Consider the following 23,801-nt stretch of genomic DNA (forward strand, 5'->3'; position numbering starts at 1 on the left):
TTTTGCAACAGGGTCTCACTGAGTTGTAAAGGGCATAAGTAGTACTTGAAGCTGTCCTCGAACCTGTGATACTCCTGTCTCAGCCTCCCAAATGCTGGGATTACAAGCATGTGCCACCATCAGCTTAACTCCCACTTTTAAGAAACTGACCTTTAAGAACTACTTTACAGCCGGGCGTGGTGGTGCACTCTTGGAATCCCCGTGTTTGGGAGGCAGAGACAGGAGGCTCGCGCAGGTTTGAAGCCAGCCACGCTAGCTTAAGAGACCCTGTTTCCAAATGAAAGGTATAAAAATAGGTCTGGGAGTGAGTCCTGAGGTAGAAGGGTTTCCAGGAACCCCAGGACCACCACCACCAAAAAAAAAAAAAAAGAACTACTTTACAGCATTCTGAGGATAAGATATACACAATTCTTAGACACCTGCAAAATCTCCTTTTAGCATCTTCCATGTTAAGTCACTATACACTGTCCAGTAGTCATCGGACTCATCCACGATGGCATTAACAGATTAACATGTCACTTCTCAGGTTCAGTTCTTACTAATATGATACATAAATTTTGAATAATACTGTTTTGTAAGTAACCTGGGATGAAGATTATTAAATGTTTAGGCTTTGAGTCCCTAGTGAAAAGCAATAGTGTATCAATTGCATTTCAGAGAATACTGAGTACAAATCACAGAGGCGATACCTTTTTGGTAAATGATATTTATTGCATGTGAAAAAAAGATAATGACAAGATGATTACAAATGAAGCCTGGGGAGGAAAGTGGGCCCACGCGCGTGGCCCGCTTCTGAGGACAGACAGGGCTGTGAGGGTCGAGGGCACCGCAGCAGCTGCGGCTGTGATGGAGGCACACGGCGCTGCCCAACATGAACAAGTCACGAGCATCACGCCAAGAATCTCAACTAACTCAACCAGCACTTCTCATTACATGAATTTACTAACAAAAAGATCAAACTGAAATTGAAATGAACTATGAGACCCCAAAATGTCCGATTTATAAATTTTTTATCAATATACATGATGAAAAAAAACGCAATGACATTTAAAGATGTAAAATCAAGTCTCTTCCCTGAGCTCCTCTGCTCGCCTTCTCAGGTACAGAGACTGGCGCACGCGTTTCAGGGATTCTTTGGCCTGTCATGGGAAGAAAAAGCGTGTTGTCAGAGAGGAGAAGAAGCCAGCATTACCGCTTGAGAGGAATTCAACTATTATTGGGGAATGCCCAAGTTACTTTATTTTACATGGATCCCTTTTTATTTCCCGGATTCTTGGGATTGAACCCAGGGGCACTCTACCTCAAAGCCACAACCCTAGTCCTTTTAAAAAATATTCTGAAAATGAGTCTAAGTTGCTGGAGCTGGCTTTGAACCTATGATCCTCCTATTTCAGCCAGCCTCCCAAGTACTGGGATTTATAGGATTTACAGGCATATACCTCCATGATTGGGTCGGGTGTGTGTGTCTGTGTGTGTATAACTGGAGATGGAACCCAGGGATATTCTATCTCCAAGCTGTTTTTGTTTTGTTTTGTTTTGCAGTACTGGGGATGGGACTCAGGGGCATTCTACCTCTGAGCTACACCCTCTGCCTTATTTTTTATTCTTTATTTTGAAACAGGGTTTCACTGAGTTACAAAGGGCCTCACTAAGTAGCTGAGGCTATCTTAGCCTCCCAAATGATGGGATTATAAGCATGTGCCACCACACCCGGCTTCCTATTTTATGTTTTGAAATGGTCTTGCTAAGTTGCTGAGAATCTCACTATATGCTGAGGCTGACCTTGAACTTGCAATCCTCCCAAGTAGCAGGATTACAGGCATATGCCACCATGGCTAGCTGCAGGTGTTATTTTAAATCTTAAATGCTCTGTCCCATGAGCTAGCTGGAATAATACTCCTTAGCCTTGAATTGTATTGTTCAAATGTTAGAGAATCCTAACAAAATCAAAGTAATTATTGTATTTTTCCTATATAATGATTTTATGAAAAATTTTAAAGGCTCTTCAATTTTGGGATTATAAAATTCTGGCAGTTTCTTTTTCAGGATGAGTAATTTAGAAAACACTTAACAAGCTGGGCATGGTGGCACACGCTTGTAATCCTAGCATTTCGGCGGCTGAGACAGGACCATCCGGGTTTTGCAGCCACGCTCAGCTACTTAGGCCCTCTGCAACTCAGTGAGACACTGTTTTAAAATAAAGAATAAGCTGGGTGTGGTGGTGCACACTTATAATCCCTGCGCTTGGGAGACGGAGACAGGAGAATCGCACAGGGCACAGGTTCGAAGCCAGCCTCACTGGCTTAAGAGACCCTGTTTCCAAATAAAATATATATATAAAAAAATGGGTCTGGGAGTGTAGCCCAGAGGTAGAAGGGTTCCATCCCCAGTACCACCAAAGATAAATAAATAAATAAATAAATTAATTAATTAAAAATAAAGAATAAAAAATAGGGCTGGGGGTGTAGCTCAGAGGTGAATACCCCTAAGTCCATCCCCAGTACTGAAAAAAAAAAAAAAGACACATAACAAAACATATGATTACTGATTGTGAAATGAACATGTATGGAATAATGGAGAATATTTTTACCAAAATTTTTAAAATTATTTATTTATTTATTGCGGTACTGGGGACGGAACGCAGGGCATACTACCTCTAAGCAACACTTCTCACCCTAGTTTTTACTCTTTATTTTGAAACAGGGTCTCATTGAGTTGCAAAGGGCCTAAGTATCTGAGGCTGCCTGCAAACCGTGATCCTCTTGTCTCAGCCTCCCAAATGCTGGGATTACACCGACTCCAAAACTTTTATTTAAAACAATTAGTAAGAAAAATTAAAAATATAAGACAGGTGTGGTAGTGCGCACTTATGTAATCCCAATACTTGGGAGGCTGAGACAGGAGAGTTACAGGTTCAAGGCCAGCCTCAGGAATTTAGTGAAGCCCTCCCCAACATATTGAGACCCTGTTCCAAAATACAAAATAAAATAGAGGGGGTGTAGCTCAGAGGTAGAATGCCCTTGAGTTCAACTTCCAGTAAACACACACACACACACACACACACACACACACACACACACACACAAACAAGATCTGATTTTGTGGCACATGTCTGTAATCGTAGTACTTGGGAGGCTGAGACAGGAAGATTGCAGGTTCAAGGACAGTCTCACCAAGTAGTGAGACTCATTAACCTAGTGAGACCCTTTTTCAAAATAAATATAAAATAGGGCTGAGGGTGTAGCTAGGAGATAGAGTGCCCCTGGGTTCAATTCCCAATGCCACACACACACACACACACACTCACACACATAAAAATAAAATAGGGCTGGGAGCTGGGCATTGTGGCTCACACTTGTAATCCTAGCATTCGGGAGGCTGAGACAGGAGGATTGCGGTTCCCAGACAGCCTCAGATACTCAGTGAGTCCCTTTGCAACTCAGTGAGACCCTGTTTAAAAATAAGAATAAAAAATCAGTCTGGTGGTGTAACTCAGAGGTAGAATGCCCCCCCCCCACTTCCATCCCTTAGTACCACAAAAAAAGATAATTAATTAATTAATTAACTAAAATAAAACAGGGCTAAGGTGTAGCTCAGAGGTAGAATGCTCCTGGGCTCAATCCCCATTACCACACACACAAAAAATTAAATTATATGCTGGAAAGTTACCACATGTCGAGTTAATTAGTATATTGAGAGGCCCATGCACACCTGGGCAAATGACTTCAATAGCCTGTCTGAGAGAGGGGGAAGAAGGGCTACCATAATAAATCTTCTATCTAAGGAAATTAATATAAATACCTTTACAGTTTAAAATTCCTCCATCACAGTGTTTACCTTTCTCAAATTCAACTTCCTTTTTGCTGGCAGATTTCTAGTGAAATCTTTGTTTTGCTACTTCAAAATCATATAAGAGTGTGTGTGTGTGTGTGTGTGTGTGTGTGTGTGTGTGTGTGGTACAGGGGATGGAACCCAGGAGCATTCTACCTCTGAGCTACACCCCCAGCCCTATTTTTTTTTTTAAATCTCTATTTTGAAATAGGGTCTCATTGAGTTGCAAAGGGCCTCACTAAGTAGTAGATGAGGCTGACCACGAACCGCGATCGTCCTGTCTCAGCCTCCCAAATGCTAGGTTTACAAGTGTGTGCCACCACATCCGGCTTTAAGATATTTTCAATACATTTTAAACTATCCCTATGTAGACTACAGAAAAAACTTAGGCTATGAGATATGTCAACACGATATACAGAAATCTATCCAAGAACAAGGTTTAATCTGCCAAACAACTGCATTTCCCTAGGTTCTGGCTCCCAAGCAAAATCAGCAATAAACTGTATTTACAGACGCTGGGAGTGGTGGTGCACTCTAGTAATCCCAGTACCTAGGAGGTAAAGACAGGGAATTACAGGTTTAAGACCAGCACTCAGCAATTAAGCGAGACTCCCAACAACCTAGCAAGACCCTATTTCAAAACAAAAAATAAAAAAAGGGCCAGGGGTGTGGCTCAGAGGTCGAATGTCCCTGGGTTTAATCCCCAGTCTACCCCCTACACACAAATGTATTTACAGTAAGATACCATAGCAAGATCTTCTTTTAACTTGTTGTATTGTTCCACGTCGAAATGTTGTTGTTGTGATTTCTTGTAGAAGAACTGAAGAAACTGCCTACTCCTAAGAGATGAGTAAGTATAATTCTAAAAAAAAAGAAAAAGAAAAGAAAATGACATGTTTTTGAGTGGACATACTGCCTCTGTAAGAACAACGCTTGACTCAGCAACACCAAAGCAAAGGCGGGCAGATGAGTGAATATAAATATTTGCAGTGGCCACTGGAGCACACAGAAGCTGCACAAGGAAAACAGTCCGTCTCCTTGGAAATCAGCTGCTGCCTTTGAAAGCAAGCAAGCTGGAAAGAGAAAACATACAAGTGGGGAAAGAAGAGGGAAAAGGAGAAGGGAGACTTTGGGCAAAACACCCAGGAGACAAAGCTGCGGTCACTGACTGTTTTGCGGTAGGGTTTCTATTTTATAAGTGAGGGCACTGAGAATATAATTTGAATAATGGAGGAATCTGTGTGTCACAGTAATTCCTCTATAGAGGTTGTACATAATTTCTCTGTGTTGTAAGTCTCTATCTAGCCTTATGAGAAAAAATAAACTTGCCAGTTTATGAAAACTCAGAAAGCAGAAATTCAATAAGTAAAAAGATTTTATTATTTGACTTGGATAAGAATTCTTTGTAAAGATGTTTGAATTAGCCAAGCGCGGTGGCGCACGCTTGTACTCCCAGCATTTTGGAGGCTGACACCGGAGGATCCTGGTTCGCGGACAGCCTCAGCTACTTAGTGAGGCCCTCTGCAACTCAAAGAGACCCGGTTTCAAAATAAAGAATAAAAGATTGGGCAGGGGGTGTAACTCGGAGGTCAAATGCCTCTGGGTTCCATCCCCAGACCCGCAAAAAAAAAAAAAAAAAAAAAAAAGAAAGAAAAAAGATGTTTGAACTTAACTATGTTCCCAACAAACTACTCACCTGTCGAGTTACTATAAAGTATGCAAAGAAGACCATGGAGTTTGCGAATGTGAGGAAGTATGTAACTGGTTCCATGATATCCCAGGAGTACACCCACCAGGTGAGCCAGGCCATTGCCCCGCCCTGGACGGACAGCAGAGCTAATCCCGTCCACAGGAGCCCGCTGGTTTTGGCTTCTGAGCCAGCTTCAATTCTAGCTTTCACCTAGGAGGAGGGGAAACTGTTAGTTCAGTTTACAAGTGCACCGGCCTAAGGGAAAACATAGCAAGAAGAAAGGGAACATTTGAACCCGTACATATCTCTATTACTTTAAAGAGAGGTCAGGTGTATGGAAAATTTTGAAAATTTATTTTATTATTATTATTTTGGTGGTACTGGGGATGGAATCCAGGGGCCTTCTACCTCTGGGCTACACTCACAGACCTATTTTATATTTTATTTGGAAACAGGGTCTCTTAAGCCAGTGTGGCTGGCTTTGAACCTGCGCGATCCTCCTGTCTCCGCCTCCCAAGAGCGGGGATTACAAGCGTGCGCCACCATGCCTGGCTGGAAAATTTTTCTTTAAACATACACATTAGTTACTCATTTTGAAATCAGTTCATTAATTTTTAAAAAATTATAAAGGCAATATCTGCTTATGAATAAATATAGAAGGCATATGTAATGAAATCCTCCACTGAAAAGTAATATCACAGGCCCATTTTTTTTCTTTTGACCCAGAACTTCCACGTCTAGGAATTCATCCTGCAGATGTACTCATACATGTGATTCATTACGTTCATTCTTCTTTCTTTTTCTTTTTCTTTCTTTCCTTTTTTTTTTTTTTTTTTTTTTTTGGTAGTACTGGGGTTCCTGGAAACCCTTCTACCTCTGGGCTATACTCCCAGACCTATTTTTATATTTTTTTATTTTTACATTCATTCTTAATAGCAAAAGACTGAAATCAATCCACATTGCATCGAGATGCTATGCAACTATAAGAAAGAAGTTCATGTATTGTGAGAGGTTTTCAGGGAAAGGTAAGAATATGTGCAAAGATAAAATCTAAAATGATTCCTAGTGTAGGGGTACAGTAACTGAGAGAGCAGAGCAAGAAGAAAACTATCCATTGAGCACCTATTTATTTATTTATTTATTTATTTATTTATTTATTTATTTTGGTAGTACTAGAGGTGGAACCCAGGGGCTTTCTACCTCTGAGCTACACCCCAGTCCTATTTTATAATTTATTTGGAAACAGAGTCTCACTAAGTTGCTGAGAGCCTAAGTAGCTGAGGTTGGCTTCAAACCTGTGTGATCCTCCTCTCTCAGCCTCCCAAGTGCTGGGATTACAAGTGTGCACCACCACACCCGGTGGGTTCCTTTTAAAATCTAATATAAACATCCATTTCTTGGCAGGCGTGGTAGCTCATGCTTATAATCCCAGCATTAGGGAGACTGAGACAAGAGGATCGTGGTTTGAGGACAGCCTCAGCTACTTAGTGAGGCCCTTTACAATTCAGTGAAACCCTGTTGCAAAATAAAAATAATAAAAAATAGGGCTGGGGGTGTACCTCAGAGGTAGAATGTCCCTGGGTTGTTCCATCCCGGGTAACACACACACACACACACACACACACACACACACACACATCAATTTCTTAAAAAAAAAAAAAAAGAATGCGGGGCATAGTGGCACACATACGCTTATAATCTCAGTACTTGGAGGCTGAGACAGGAGGATCTCAGGTTCGTGGTCAACCTCAGCTACTTAATGAGGCCCTCCACACTTAATGAGACCCTGTTTCAAGATAAAGAATAAAATGCCAGGCATGGTGATGCACACTTGTAATCCCTGAGTTTGGGGATAAAACAGAAGGATTGCGCAGGTTCAAAGCCAGCCTCAGCTATTTAGTGAGGCTCTCAGCAACTTTGAGACCCTATTTCCAAATAAAGTATAAAATAGGTCTGGGAGTATAGCCCGGAGATAGAAAAGCCCCTGGGTTCCACCCCCCAGTACCACAAAAAACTAAAACAAATAAAATATAAAATAGGTCTGGGAATATAGCCTGGAGGTAGAAAGCTAGGGCTTGGGGTAGATTGCCCTGGGTTCAATCCCCAGTACTGGGGGAAAAAAAAGGGATTGCAGACTTGAAGAATATATTTCCCCACCTTAAACAGACCCCTGCAGCCCTATCCCTAAAACATGACAGTTTTTTCCCCCACTGTTAACTATCTGCAGAGGTTAGGAAGCTTGCTAATGTTCCAGCCAAGATTCTGCTGAGCAGGGCTGGGCCTGTGAGACGCGTTCCCACAGCACATCTCAGCGCAGGCTGCACTTCTTTCGAGTCGGGGCTGACTGTGGAGACGAAGGGCAGAGTTCAAGTTCAGGGTGTTCCACATATGAGCTGTGTACCCCAGTCTCCTAACTCAGACCCACGAGGTTGAAGGGGAAACGAGCATGCGTGAAGCACTCAGAAAAATGCATGTGTATTTTTGTTCGTAGCTGCACAATTCACCACAGCCAAACTGTGGAACCAGCCAACATGTCCATAAACAGGTGAATGGATTACAAAACTGTGGGATTTGTACACAATGGAATTTTACTCAGCCATAAAAAAATACAATTGTGGTATTTTCAGGGAAATACTTGACATTATGCTAAGTAAGGAATCGAATGCTTTCCCTAATATGTGAAAGCTAGGGTGAATGGGGTCATAGGAGAAGCCCCAGGTGAAAAAAGAGATTCTATAGAGGAGCAAATAAGACAGCCTAACTGTGGGGATGGGAGGTGGGGAAGGAGAAACGCTTTAAAGCGCTTGATGTACTTACTCATATCAAAGTCAATCACTAAACAAAGCATGGGAGGGAGGGATGGGAGGGAGTGAGGTGGGGACTGGATGGGGGCTGGCTGGGTGATGTGTGCATTTATGTCTACACAAGTTTTTTACCCCATTATGATGTATATGCACCAATAAAAAATTAATTAAGAAAATGAAGAATTATGCCATAGTGCATAAAAAAAAGAAAAATGCTCCTGTTATAGCCGAGCATGGTGGTATATTCTTGGTGTAGGAGGCTGAGACCTGAGTATCACGGTTCGCAGACAGCCTCAGCTACTTAGTGGGTGTAGCTTGGAGGTCAAATGCCCCTGGGTTCCATCCCCAGACCCTCGAAAGAAAGATAGAAAGAAAGAAAGAAAGAAAGAAAGAAAGAAAGGAAGGAAGGAAGGAAGGAAGGAAGGAAAGAGAAAAATGCTCCTGTGCGAAGCACTCAAGAAATATTCGGTATTGCTTTCAAGCCAGGTGCGATGGCATACACTGGTGATCCCAGTGCTTGGCAGGCTAAGACAGGAGGATCGCAGTCCAGCCTCGGCAATTTAGCAAGACTTTGTTTCAAAAATGAAATATATTGCCGGCATGGTGGCACACGCTTGTAATCCCCACGCTTGGGAGGCAGAGACAGGAGGATTGCGCAGGTTCGAAGCCAGTGGCGCTGGCTGAAGAGACCCTGTTTCCAAATTTAAAAAATATAAAAATAGGTCTGGGAGTGTAGCCTGGAGGTAGAAGGGCTTCCAGGAACCCCAGTACCACACACACACACACACACACACACACGCACACACACACACTGAAATATATCTGGGCGTGGTGGCGCACGCTTGTAATCCCCACGCTTGGGAGGCAGAAACAGGAGGATCGCGCAGGTTCGAAGCCAGCTGCTCTGGCTTAAGAGACCCTGTTTCCAAATAAAAAATATAAAATAGGGCTGGGAGTGTAGCCCAGAGGTAGAAGGGTTTCCATCCCCAGTACCACAAAAGAAAAGGAAAGAAAGAAAGAAAAGAAAGAAAGAAAGAAAGGAAGGAAGGAAGAAAGAAAGAAAGAAAGAAAGAAAGAAAGAAAGAAAGAAAGGAAGAAAGAAAGGAAAGAAAGAAAATAGGGCTGGGGGTGTAGCTCAGAGGTAGAATGTCCTTGGGTTCCATCCCCACACGCACAAAGGTGTTACTTCTAAAAAGACACTGACTCCCACCTGCTCAAGGGGCTGCAGCTGCTGCTTCAGGCAGTCGATTTCCTTCAGCAAATGGTATTCTCTTTTCTTCTGAGACTCTTCTAAATGCAAGACTGTAAACAGTCTGTGAACCAAAGATCTCACGTTTTCCATCTCAGGCATGTGCTCCTTACTTGGTTTTTCTGAGAAAAGAGAACCAAGAAAGGCAGTAACGCCCTGTTTCCTCAGGCAAGTCCTGGGAGCCAGCCTGAGCCGCCCTGCCTCCTGCCCAAGGCTCATCTCCTGGGAGGGGCCCAGGATGGCCTAGACTCCCACTCAGAATGCTCCAACAGTCCCTCCCACATCAAGACAAGCTATAGTGATAAATTACCAGACAGTAGGCTTAAACATTATGTTTGTTGTTTTTTTGAAACAAGACTTTTGCTGTCACTTTAAAAATACATAGACGTTCCTTAGACCAGGTAACATTTCATTTGTTGGATTTCCAGTTTCCAGCACCAACTCACCAACCAAGATTTTACCAAAAACCTTAGGACCAATAAATGTGAATGTTGGACCCCAAATGATTATAAGCACACCCCAGAGGCTAACCAGTTCGGGAAGTGTTTTGATTGGGAGTCCCTACACCCCTGCACCAGCGATGGTCACTCAGACACACATAGGCAAAGCCACTGGCTGGGTCCCCGGCAAACGAAGCAAGAAAGGAGACAAAAACGGGAAAGGGCTGAGACATTTCTCCATGAAGGTGTGTGAGAAAGTTCAGTGGAAAGGCAGGACGTCCTACAACGAGGTGGCGGACGAGCTGGTGTCCAAGTTCACCAGCTCCAACAACCACCTGGCGGCAGATTCGGCTTATGACCAGAAGAACATCAGGCGAAGAGTTTATGATGCTCTAAATGTGCTAATGGCAATGAACATAATTTCAAAGGAAAAAAAAAATAGGAGGACTTCCGGGAAGATGGCGACCAAGAAAAGCGGGGCTTAAGAGCCCCGCTAACAACCAATTTCCATTACCACAAAATCAGCGCCTTTCATAGCCAGAAAACACCATCACCAGAGAAACAAAAAAAATCACCAGGCTCCAGAGAGAAAGCGGACTGAGAACAGAGCTCAGAGCCACAGAGGAGATACACTGGCCTCATGCCCAAGGACGCAGCAGCAGCGCCATACTGCCGGCGGTAGCGGCAAATTCACTGGACGGCTACAGCAAGCCGAGGTGAGCCGCTGCGGAACAGCCAGGCGGAATTTCTCGCCGCAGGTAAAATCTAAAGCTCCCAGTGGCTGAGCTCAGCACACGCCGCAGGGATTCAGAGTGGAAATCAAAACCAAGAAGAAATACGCCAGCCTCACGGCCGAGGGCGTAGCAGCGGCGCCATATTGCCACCGGTGGCAGCAGCAGAGAATTCACTGAATCCAGTACAGCTACATCTGCGTACTGAAGAACAGTGAGTCAAATTGCGGGCCACAGAGGAGAAATCCCAGTACTGTACTCCCTGGGACTTGACCCAGTGGGGGAGGGGCGGTGGCAGAGATATCACACCATAAGAGAACGTGCAACCTGGCACCCCCCACAGTCTAAAGCAGCCTCTATCGACTCTCTGGGTCAGAGACTCTGTGATACAACCCAGTAAAGGAGTAGTGGGGTCTGAGATACTACTGACTCGAGATCCAGAACACCTTAAGTGAAGTCATAGTGACCCAAGGGAAGAACCCAGAGAAGGCACAAACTTCCGAAATCATGGGAAAGATGAATAATACTGGAGCAATGAATGCCCACAACCCCACAACATCAGAACCCTATAAAACAGAAAATCAGAGATTTCTAGAAGATCAAATCAGGAAAATAACTGTAGAAATAATAGAGGTGCTTCGAAAAGAACTCAGAGAGAGCCAAAAAGAGATAAAGGATACAATTAATGAAGTAAAGGCCTCAATTCAAAGCACAAACAACCGATTAGAACACATGGAGAACAGAATCTCGCTCTTAGAAGATGATCATTCAAAAAATGAACGCATAGTTTCTAATCTAGGAAAAAATATCCGGCAGCAGGAATCTGATATTGAAGAAATATGGGCCCATTTTAAGAGAGCTAACCTAAGAATAAGTGGAATAGAGGAGGGAAAAGAAAGTGAAACCAAAGGGATCAACAATCTCTTCAAGGAAGTAATAGCAGAAAATTTTCCAAACATAGAGCAAGAGGTTGATACACAGGTCCAGGAAACTTATAGAACTCCCTTTAGACAGGATCGATGAAGAGGATCCCCACGCCACATAATTGTCAAAATGACCAATGTGGAAGCCAAGCAGAGAATCTTAAAGGCAACAAAAACAAAGGGCCAAGTGACATTCAGAGGCAAGCCAATTAGAATCACTCCAGACTTCCCAAACCAAGTCATGAGAGCCAGAAGGGCTTGGAGTAACATATTCCAAACTCTGAAAGAAAACAACTTCCAGCCAAAAATTTCCTACCCAGCAAAACTTTCTATCAAATTAGATGGAGAAATAAGAAACTTCCAAGACAAACAGAAACTGAAGGAATTTTTGTCTTCAAAACCAGCACTAGAGAAAATACTCAAAGAGATTAACTACAAAGAAGAAATAGGTAACACACACCAGAACCAGAGAAACAAGAGTTTCCATCCAACAGGCAACTAAGATTGGTTATCTGTGGAGATTCATTATTTATTTTAGTCTTTTATCTATCTCTAAATTGTATTGTTTGCCTTTATTATTGTTAATTTTTAGGATTTCTAGTTGGAATATTAATATACCTTCAGATATAGCATTTGGAAATATTTTATCCCATTCTATTAGTAACTGTTAACTCTGTTTACATTGTCTTTGGATATACAATATTTTTTTTTATTTTTTAGGGAGTTTGTATACTCTTCTGTTGCCTGTGCCATTGAAATCATATCCAAGAAATCACTGCCAATTTCAGTGTTGTGAGGTTTTATGACCTAGATTTTCTCCTAAAAGTTTATAGTCTTAAGATTTATATTTAGATCTTTTATCTATTTTGAGTTAATATTTGTATATGGGATTAGGTAAGGGTCCAACTTTATTCTTTTCCATGTAATTATTATGTTTCAACAATATTTAGTTAAAATATTATTATTTCTAACACCAAATGTTTGTGGAAACCTTGTCAAAAATAACTTGACAATATAGGGAAGAATTTAGCTCTAGGCTTTTATTTAACTCCAATGGTTTATATATCTGCCTTTAGAATAGTACTACAGTGTTTCAATTATTGTAGCTTTATATGGTTTGAAATCAGAAAATATATATCTTCTAGCTTTGTTCTTTTTCAAGATCGTTTTGGGTATCTAGAATCCATATTCCATATTAGGATAGAGTTTTTTTCTGAAAATTAAATATATAAATATATGATAGTTTCACCTAAAAAAATAGAAAAAAAATATTCTCTGGTAAGAAAGAAAGTAAAAAGAAATATTGAAATGTTATCTTTAAGTCACCAAAAGCTTGGTATCAGACAAATGAAACTGTTATGTGAGATTATCATTTTTAATTTTGGATAAATTGCTATAATACTAGATGTCAACCACTAAGCCAAGCATGGGAGGGAGGGATGGGGAGAGAATGGGGTGGGGATCGGGTGGGGGCTGACTGGGCGATGTGTGCATGTATGTCTACAAAAGTTTGTATCCCACTATGATGTATGAATACAGTGCACCAATAAAAAATAAATAAATAAATAAATAAATAAATAAATCAAATGGATCAGCCTGCCTACCAATTCTGCTCAGGAGTGTCAGAGCCTGGAGATAGAGAAGCAGATAGAACGGATAAAGCAGGAGCGCGCCCAGCTGCAAGAACTTCTCCTCCAGCAAATTGCTTTCAAAAACCTGGTACAGAGAAATCGGCAAAATGAACAGCAAAACCAGGGCCCTCTAGCTCTGAACTCCACAATCCAGCTGCCGTTTATAATCATCAATACAAGCAGAAAAACCATCATAGACTGGAGCATCTCCAGTGATAAGTTTGAGTATCTTTTTAATTTCGACAACATCTTCGAGATCCACGACGACATAGAGGTGCTGAAGCGGATGGGGATGTCCTTCGATCTGGAGTCAGGCAAGTGCTCTCTGGAGGACCTGAAACTGGCTAAGTCCCTGGTGCCAAAGGCTTTAGAAGGCTATATCACAGATATCTCCACGGGACCTTCTTGGTTAAACCAGGGACTACTTTTGAACTCTACCCAATCGGTTTCAAATTTAGACCTGACTGCTGGTGCCACCCTACCCCAATCAAGCGTAAGCCAAGGGTTATGCTTGGATGCCGAAGTGGCCTTAGCAACCGGGCAGCTCCTTGCCCCAAACAGTCACCAGTCGAGTAGCGCTGCGTCGCACTGCTCCGAGTCCCGAGGCGAGACACCCTGCTCCTTCAATGACGAGGATGAGGAAGAGGACGAGGAGGACTCCTCCTCCCCAGAATAAAGACCGGAGAAAACCCGCCTCTTAAAATAAAATAAAATAAAAATAAAAATACATAGACAAGAAGCCGGGCATGATGGCACACATTTGTAATCCCTGCGCTTGGGAGGCTGAGACAGGAGGATTGCATAGGTTCTAAACCAGCCTCAGCTACTGAGTGAGGCTCTCAGCAACTTAGTGAGACCCTATTTCCAAATAAAGTATAAAATAGGTCTGGAAATGTAGTCCAGAGGTAGAAAAGCCCCTGGGTTCCACCCCCAGATACACACACACTAAGATAGATAGATAGATAGATAGATAGATAGATAGATAGATATAATATAGATATATAGATATATTTATATTATATATGTAATATATATATACTTACTTTTCTTGTCTTTATATAGATATATGTATGTATACATGCAACACTATATACTTTCACTATTTTTTTTTTTGTGTGTGTGTGTGGTACTGGGGATGGAACCCAGGGGTAGTCTACCTCTGAACTACACCTCCATTCCTATTTATTTTTTATTTTTTAATTTTTTTCGCAGGTTTGGGGATGGAACTCAGAGGCATCTGACCTCCGAGCTACACCCCCTGACCAATTTTTTTTAATTCTTTATTTTGAAACCAGGTCTCACTGAGTTGCAGAGGGCCTCACTAAGTAGCTGAGGCTGTCTGTGAACCACGATCCTCTGGTCTCAGCCTCCCAAATGCTGGGATTACAAGCATGCGCCACCACGCCTGGCTTTGTATTCTTTATTTTGAAACAGGGTCTCACTGACTTACAAAGGGCCTCACTAAGTAGCTGAGGCTGTCCGTGAACCTCGATCCTCCTGTCTCAGCCTCCCGAATGCTGGGATTACAAGTGTGCGGCCACCACGCTGGGCTATGCATTCACTTTTATACCTGAGTTCAACCTCAAATCCCCCTTCCTGTCCCAAGCATCCTTCCAACAGTTATCTCAAGATCCACAGGGAAAGAAAGCTGCTGTGCAGACATGTAAACAAAAGTAAAATATACATTTAAAAAGTAGTTCAAGCACACAAAACAGGATACACATTTACAAGTCTTCCCTCCCCTCTCTACCAAAAAGAACAGAGGCTGGTCACCTGAGACTTATCTAGACCCTCGTCAGCCTGAAGATGGCACCAGAGCGATCTATGTAACACATTCTATTAGCATTTTTCTACCACTAAGTATTAGCCTTCTCGCAAGGAGTTCCCTTGTAAGCTTCCAGGTCTGTAGAAGACTCAGAGTTTTGTGTTTACCATGAAAAACTTTCTGATATTTAAAAGGTCTAACTATATAGAGAGGGAAGACTTAGATTGGCAGGCTTTTGTCCAAAGCTGCCAAGTATAGCCAAGATAAACAGAGCTGGACACTGAGGTGCTAAGGACTTGCTTGGCTCCTCCCTCTGAGGGTGGAGCCCTGAGCCTCAGACCCATAGGCAGGAGCTCTACCTGGGCTACACGCCCAGCCCGGGAGACATTTCATTACTACTGCAATAGGGAAGTAGGTCCAGCATAAACTGAACGACCTGATCAGTGCAGAGATGACCGGGTGTTTTAAAGGGGAAGTGAGAGTCTAGGGAGGGACAACAGTGGGGTTCTAGCAGCCGCTAGTGGGAAGGGGAGTTACTGTGCCAGGCCATGGGGCTCATTAATTGCACTTAGAGAAGAAACAAGTTCTCCTGTATCTTCATGACAGGAGGCAGGGGTGCAAGCTAGAGGTGTGTACTGCCTGGAGCAGCAGCAGGAGGTAAGTCCTCAAACATCTGCATTTCAGAGAAGGCGCCCAGGTGCTTGAGACGGCAGGTCTGGGTGGCAGAAGATGTATACCTCAAGGAGTAGGGAAGGCTTTCTGAAGTGACAGCTCTAGGTGGGCTTCGGAGGCCTACTGGCCTATCACCAGGTTTGGGCTGGAACAGGGAAAATTCTCCACTGTTCAGCCCCTTTAGACAGGCATTTTTTGGAGGAGAGAGAGAGAGAGAGTGTGTGTGTGTGTGTGTGTGTGTGTGTGTGTGTGTGTGTGTGTGTGTGTGATTCTTTTCTTTTTTTCTTTCTTTCTTTCTTTTTTTTTTTTTTTTTTTTGGTGGTACTGAGGTTCCTGGAAGCCCTTCTACCTCCAGGATACACTCCCATGGGCTACACTCCCAGACCTATTTTTTACTTTTTTATGTGGAAAAAGGGTCTCTTAAGCCAGCGAGGCTGGCTCCGAACCAGTGCGATCCTCCTGTCTCAGCCTCCCAAGCGCGGGGATTACAAGCGTGCGCCACCACGCCCCGCAAGCCCTATTTTATTTTCAAACAGGGTCTCACTAAGTTGCTGAACCTGGCTGTGAGCCTGCAATACTCTGGTCTCAGCCTCCCAAGTACTGGGATTACAGGCATATGCCACCACGCCCAGCTTTAAGGAGTTTTTTGTTTGTTCTCTGATTCATTATTTTTTCTTTATCTCAAGGATATGGCCTTAAGCTGTAAGAAACTATGCAATGCTTGTTCAAGTGTCTAGTAGGGATGGGAGGGGATGTGGTTGTATGTATAGTGTGTGTATAATCACTTGTGCTTAGAGTTTGCACTTTTTATATAAAACTAAGGCCTTGTCAAGCAGAGGGCTCAGAAGAGCCTGATTGTCTTTAGTCAAAGAAAAAGTCTTTACATTTGTCTGAATTCAATGACAAGCACACTTGGCTCTGTTCTTTCATCAGTATGGGTGCCACATAACTCATGCCACCAACCTAAACTGGCATGATGTTTGTGGCATCTCCTAAAAAGACCAGGTATGAAGCAATTATTTCTTTTCCTCATAACTGGTTTCCTACATGTGTCTTCCATTTTCATCTCCTACTTTTCTTTCTTTCTTTCTTTCTTTCTTTCTTTCTTTCTTTCTTTCTTTCTTTCCTTCTTTCTTTTCTTTCTCTCTATGGTGCTGGGGATTGAACCCAGAGGCATTCTACCTCTGAGCTACACCTCCAGCCCTATTTTTTATTCCTTATTTCATTCCTTATTTTTTATTCCTTATTTTATTCCTATATTTTATTCCTTATTTTATTCCTTATTTTTTATTCCTATTTTTTATTCCTTATTTTTATTCCTTATTTTTTATTCCTTATTCCTTATTTTTATTCCTTATTCCTTACTTTTATTCCTTATTTTTATTCCTTATTTTTTTATTCCTTATCAGGGTCTCACTGAGTTGCAGAGGGCCTCACTAAGTAGCTGAGGCTGTCTGCGAATGGCGATCCTCCGGTCTCAGCCTCCCAAATGCTGGGATTAAAAGTGTGTACCACCATGCCCGGCTTTATCTTCCACATTTTAAAATCCAAATTTCCCAGTATTTTAGGAAAAAATAGAGTTTAATATTTTAACTCCAAAGTTATAATTTATAAGTTTCATTTTCAATTACCCCAGTCTAACTCCTCTGTCATTCTCCTCCTAACCATGCCTACCATGCCTGTTACTTAGCTCGGAGGTAGAATGCCCCTGGGTTCCATCCTCAGTACCACAAACCAGAAGTTAAGACTTCCAGTTTTTGAACTAATATATAAGGAGCTAAAAGCAATAAATGTTGAACAAACTAAAAATCAACAACCCTTTGTAAGCCTGTAAGAGAGGCAAAAAGATAGCCAAGCTGGAGGCCAACCTGGGCAACTTACAAAGACCCTGTCTCAAAATAAAAAGTAACAAACCCCAGGACCAAAAAAGAGAAATAAAAAAGACATAGCTTATTAGTAGAGTTCTCCTGGGTTAAAAACTTAGTTTCTCTCTCTCTCTCTCTCTCTCTCTCTCTCTCTCTCTCTCTCTCTCTCTCTCTCTCTCCTCTCCCTCTCCCTCTCCCTCTCCCTCTCCCCCACCCTCTCTCTCTAAGAACTGAGACATTAGGCAAACCAATGACCTCAAAATTGAAGACAGAGGTAAACAGAATCACTCACAGGCGCAGACCTGCAAAGCACTGGCAGAATAGGAGCAGCGGAAGCAGAGCTGACAAACTGCTGTAGGCTTGATGTGGACAACTCTTGAGACTCAAAAGCTCCAGTGGGGCCCGGTCTTGGGGTCATGTCCACACTTTAGTGAGTTTTATAATGGGAGGGAGCTCCACCAGGTCCTCAGAGTAAGAATCAGAGGAAAAACTCCCTGCTACTTTTGGCAGGGAAAAAGTCGCAATTTGGGAACATCTCAGAGAGTTTTATTCATTTGTTTAATGGTACACCCCCAGCCCTATTTTATTTTATTTTTGGAACAGGGTATCATTAGGTTGATGAGCGTCTCACTACTTGCTGAGGCTGTCCGCGAACCGTGATCCTCCAGTCTCAGCCTCCCAAATCCTGGGATTACAAGCATGCACCACCACGCCCGGCGCCCGGCTAGGAATTCTATTCTTAAAGAGCCCAACTGTGCTCTCTGTAAAGGACCCACAGATAAAGGTGGAAGATAAGACAGTTGGAGAGCTGTGTTTCTTACCTTTCTGGGGACACTGTACATCATATGCTATTTCATTAATGACAAGTTTAAAATCTTTCATTAGCAGAACATCCATCAAGGTTGAGGCTGGAATCTCACTGCCATCTAAAATGGAAAATATCATAAAAAAATATGTCTTTGTTTTAGAACAATAAGAACTTTTTTTTTTTCAATACTGGGGATTGAATCCAGGGGCATTCTACCTCCAAGCTACATCCCAGCCCTATTTTATTTTTTATTTTGAAACAGGGTCTCGCTGGGCGTGGTGGCACACACTTCTAATCCCCGCACTTGGGAGGCTGAGACAGGAGGATCGCACAGGTTCGAAGCCAGCTCAGGTACTTAGTGAGGCTCTCGGCAACTTAGTGAGACCCTGTTTCCAAATAAAGTATAAAATAGGTCTGGAAGTATAGCCCAGAGGTAGAAATGACCTTGGGTTCTATCCCCAGTAACACACACACACACACACACACACACACACACACACACACACACATATATATATATATATATATATATATATATATATATATATATCCTTAGCTCTAGGCCCAGCAGGTAGTTTTAGAAATTTGTCTCAGGATCTAACATCAGTAACAGCTTAATAAATCCTTTCCTTCCATCTCAAAAGTTTGGGGCTTAGCACCAGGAACATTTCAAAGAAAATTTTCTTTGAAATTTTTAGCCTCAATGTGCTTTGCACAGCTTCTCTTACAGACTACTTTTTTTCTTTACAACCAAAATTTAGTATAATCCAGGTGTTCAAAAAGCAAACTCGCTGAACAATAAATAGAAAACTCATGCTGGGTGGGGGTTTCTCTCTCATTTTCCTACAGAACAGTCCACATATGACTACATGAAATGAAGTCTGGCAAATGCTGCAGGTGCAGTTTCTCTTGGCCCCATCTGCCTGGCTACAATCAGGGAAGGCACTGCAGCGATATTGATATTTGTCCTGGCAGGAATCCCGCGGTGAGATCAGAGTGCACCTGGTCGCCAGCCTCCCTCTGTGGTCCTTTGTTCCAGAAGGCGATCAGTCTGCACCTGGGTCTGTTCCTAGAATTTGGCTGTTTGGGTTTCTGTTAATCAGTTGGGATGAGAGCATTTTCTGCGAAATTGCCAAATAATTCAACCCACACAATGGACGACTATGACAAACTCAGCTCACTCTTCTCAAGCCAAACAGGAATACGCCAATCGTTTTATCTGACTTTCCAAGTGTCATTTAAAGTATTACATTTAACCGTCTTTAAATCAGCTTCTTAAACTATTACTAGAAAAAGAAATCAACTGAATATTTTTCTCAGATGAAATCCTACACTATAATCCGGGTGTGGTGGCGCACACTTGTAATACCAGCACTTGGGGAGGCTGAGACGGAGGATCGGGGTTCGATGACAGCTACTACTTTGCAATTCAGTGAGACCCTGTTTCAAAATAAAGAATAAAAAAATAAGGCTGGGGAAGTCGCTCAGAAGTAGAATGCCCCTGGGTTCCATCCCCAGACCCGCCAAAAAAAAAAAAAAAAAAAATTGTGTGTGTGGTACACTGGGGATTGAATCCACAGGTATTCTACCTTTGAGCTACATTCCTAACCCTATAGTGAGACCCTGTTTCCAAATAAAATAGAAAATAGGTCTGGAAATATATAGCCTGGAGGTAGAAAGCCTCTGGGTTCCACCCCCAGTACAACCAAAACAAACAAAAAAAAAACTGCAACAATAATCATTTTTTATCTTATTTTCATTTAAATTTTTGGCAGTGCTGGAATTGAACCAGGACCTGACATATTCTAGGTAAGCACTCTACTAATGAGCAACATCTCAGCCATCACTAGCTTTATTATTATTATTATTATTATTATTATTACTATTATTATTATTATTTGTACTGGACATAGAATCCAAGGGCTTTCTACCTCTGGGCTACACTCCCAGACCTACTTTGGAAACAGGGTCTCACTAAGTTGCTGAGAGCCTCACTAAGTACCTGAGGGTGGCTTCGAACCTGTGCGATCCTCCTGTCTCAGCCTCCCAAGTGTTGGGATTACAATATGCACCACCACAGCCATCACTAGTTTTTAAATAAATATATGCTAAGCAGTTATTATTAATATTTGTCAGCCAGGAGTGGTGGTGCACGCTTGTAATCCCAGCATTCAGGAGGCTGAGACCAGAGGATCGCAGTTTGCCGACAGCCTCAGCTACTTAGTGAGGGCCTCCGCAACTCAGTGAGACCCTGTTTCAAAATAAAGAATAAAAAACAGGGCAGGGGGCATGGCTCGGAGGTCAAATGCCCCTGGGTTTCATCCCCAGACCTGCAAAAAAAAAAAAAAAATTGTGTGTGAGTGGTATACTGGGGATTGAATCCACAGGTATTCTACCTTTGAGCTACATTCCTAACCCTATTTTATTTTATTTGTGTGTGTGTGTGTGTGTGTGTGTGTGTGTGTGTGTGTGTGTGTGTGTGTGGTGCTGGGGATTGAACTAGGAGCATTTTACCTTCAAGCTATACTGCCAGCCCTATTTTATTCTTTTCTTTTATATTTTTGAGGTACTTGGGATGAAACCCAGGGGCATTCTACCTCCGAGCTACACCCCCAGCCCTATTTTTTATTCTTTATTTTGAAACATGGTTTCAGTGAGTTCAAAGGACCTCACAAAGTAGCTGAGGCTGTCCACAAACCTCGATCCTCCTGTCTCAGCCTCCCAAATGCTGGGATTACAAGCATGTACCACCACACCTGGCTATTCTTTTATTTTAAAACAGGATCTAAGTTGCAGAGGGCCTCAATAAGTTGCTGAGGCTGGCCTCAAACCTGCGATCTTCCTGTCTCAGCCTCCCAAGTATAGAATTACAGGTGTGCACCACCATGCCCAGCTAATAGTTATTATTATAATATAATAGCTGCAAATAAGTTCTGGGGCTACAAATCTGTTAGGCTGGGTTAAATAATTCTTTATTCTACTTTAGGGGCAGCTGGCCTAAGACCATTTTAGACCATGAGGACATAAGAACCATATCCTAAATTTAAGATATCTAAATGATTAACCACCTCTGCTAATATTAAAATTTATATATAAAGCTGGGTGTGAAGCTGGGAGGCGCATGCTTGTAATCCCAGCATTTGGGAGGCTGAGACAGAAGAATCTTGGTTCTCAGATAGCCTCAGCTACTTAGTGAGGCCCTTTGGAACTCAGTGAGACCCTGTTTCACAATAAAAAGAATAAAAAATAGGGCTGGTGGGTGTAGCTTGAAAGTAGAATTCCCCTGGGTTCCATCCCCAGTACTGGGGGAAAAAAAAAAAAAAGAAAAAAAAAAAGCTGTGTATAGTCACACATGCCTGTAATCCCAGTAATTGAGAGGCTGAGATGGGAGGATTGCAGGTTAGAGACCAGCCTCAGCAATTAGCAAGGGCTTCAGCAATTTAATGAGATTGTGTTTTAAAATAAAATATAAAAGCCAGGCGTGGTGGTGCACGCTTGCAATCCCAGCATTTGGGAAGCTGAAACAGTAATATCGCGGTTCACAGACAGCCTCAGCTACTTAGTGAGGTGTTTTGCAACTCAGTGAGACCCTGCTTCAAAGTAAAGAACAAAAAATAGGGCTGGGGGTATAGCTTGGGGGTAGAATGCCTCTGGATTCCATCCCCAATACTGCACAATAAAAAATTAAAATATTAAAAAAATATAAAAGAGTTATTTAAAAAAAAGAAAAAGTAAAGAAAGCAAAGGTGCAGGAGGGGAGGAAGGGAGCCTGGGGCGCGGCTGCAGTGGGCGTCCACCTGGGGCCAGCACTGCCGCAGCTCTGATGCCTTTGTCTTCATCCTGCAGGTCCTGGAGGAATGAGGCCACCGTCGACAGCAGCGGTTTGACTACGAATCGGCAGCGCTCTTTTCGCGACGGCAAAGTAAGCGTCACCAAGGGAAGGCCGTGTCTATAATTAACTGTTATTTCTGTTAAGAAAAGAAGAAAGAAGATGGCAACAGAGTAAAATACACGTAAAACAACTTTACATGTATAAAAGGAATGCTTACACATGGAATTCATAAATCTCAGTTTGGGAAGGGGGCACAGCTTAGTGGTAGAGCATGATTCCTTGAGGCCGTGGGTTCCATCCCCAGCACTGCAACACACACACACACACACACACACACACTCACTCTCTCTCTCTCTCTCTCTCTCTCTCTCTCTCTCTCTCTCTCTCTCTGAATTTCAAGTGCTTGGATAGTCCTTCACTGTACCAGAATTTATAGGTCCTACCATTCCATTCCATTTTACTGTAGCTTGTACCTCACTGTGATTCTCTGCTTACTGTCTTCTGGGTAAAGAGCGCGGTTCTAGCCGGCCACGGTGGAGCTCACCTGTCATCCCAGTACTTGGGAGGCTGAGACAGGATCATGGCCAGCCTTAGAACTTAGGCCCTCAGCAACATAGTGAGACCCTGTTTCAAAACAAAAAATAAAATAGGGCTAGGGGTGTAGCTCAGAGGTAGAACAGCCCTCAGTTCAATCCTCAGTGTCACACACACACACACACACACACACACACACAGTTCTCAAGGTTAGAAACTTTCTCACTCCTCTGATTACTGGGGTGGCAGTTTGCCAAAAGACCAAAAGACATCTCGGGAATATTATGGGAACAGAAAAGAAGAGGGAGAAAACAACGCGACAATGAGGAGGTGCCTGGGTGGGGTGCGAGAGAAAGGTGTTCTGCCCACACCGCCCAGGCTGTCTATTTTTGGAAGTTCCGCTATCAATTGGTCCAGGACCCGAAGGGATGGAAAGCTTACCATCAGGTGGCGCCACTGAGCCATACGGGTGTGATGGTTCACACTTCACAAGTTCACACAGCTTCACACACAAAACCTGTAACAAACAGTTGTTTTGTTGGTTTGTGGTTGTGCTGGAGGCTGAACCCAGGAGCATGCTGCCTCTGAGCTACACCTCCAGCCCCTTTTATTTTGAAACAGGGTCTCACCAAGTTTCTGAGGGTCTCACTAACTTGCTGATGCTGGCCTCAAACCTGTGATCCTCCTGCCTAAGCCTTCCAAATATCGGGATTCTAGGCATGTCCTACCCTGCCTACATTTTTTGTAGTACTGGGGACAGAAACCAAGGGTGCTCCACAACTGAGATGCATCCCAGCCCTTTTTATTTTTTATTTTGAGAGCATCTCACTGACTTGACTCAAGCCTGTGATTGTCTTGTCTCAGTCCCCTCAGTTGCTGGATTATAGGCCTGTACCATTACACCTAGATTTTTTTTTTCTTTTAAAAGTATTATTTGCGCCAGGCATGGTGGCACATGCTTGTAATCCCAGCACTTGGGAGGCTGAGACAGGAGGATCGCAAAAGTTTGAAGCCAGCCTCAGCTAC

The 23,801-nt window shown here is 42.8% G+C and overlaps 2 protein-coding genes across 3 annotated transcripts; one reads left to right on the forward strand and one right to left on the reverse strand.

Moving 5' to 3' along the window:
- Positions 1 to 823: 823 nt before the first annotated feature.
- On the reverse strand, positions 824 to 23,047 carry MCUB (mitochondrial calcium uniporter dominant negative subunit beta; the record flags this gene model as incomplete). Its single annotated transcript, XM_080697175.1, has 7 exons — positions 824 to 1,139; positions 4,577 to 4,693; positions 5,528 to 5,731; positions 9,536 to 9,696; positions 18,423 to 18,527; positions 22,207 to 22,377; positions 23,014 to 23,047. The coding sequence occupies 7 exons, from the start codon at positions 23,045 to 23,047 to the stop codon at positions 1,062 to 1,064; spliced, it is 870 nt and encodes a 289-aa protein (XP_080553301.1). The 3' UTR covers positions 824 to 1,061.
- On the forward strand, positions 10,239 to 14,084 carry LOC308264527 (transcription factor Dp-2-like). Of its 2 annotated transcripts, none has more exons than XM_080697835.1 (2): positions 10,239 to 10,452; positions 13,248 to 14,084. In XM_080697835.1, the coding sequence occupies exons 1-2, from the start codon at positions 10,254 to 10,256 to the stop codon at positions 13,973 to 13,975; spliced, it is 927 nt and encodes a 308-aa protein (XP_080553961.1). In that variant the 5' UTR covers positions 10,239 to 10,253; the 3' UTR covers positions 13,976 to 14,084. The 2 variants fall into 2 exon arrangements, with proteins under 2 accessions (XP_080553961.1, XP_080553962.1); XM_080697836.1 differs by having other exon boundaries at positions 10,239 to 10,394; positions 13,316 to 14,084.
- Positions 23,048 to 23,801: the final 754 nt, after the last annotated feature.

The sequence above is a fragment of the Muscardinus avellanarius genome, assembly GCF_963383645.1.
Source record: "Muscardinus avellanarius genome assembly, chromosome: 6".
NCBI classification, from domain to species: domain Eukaryota; kingdom Metazoa; phylum Chordata; class Mammalia; order Rodentia; family Gliridae; genus Muscardinus; species Muscardinus avellanarius.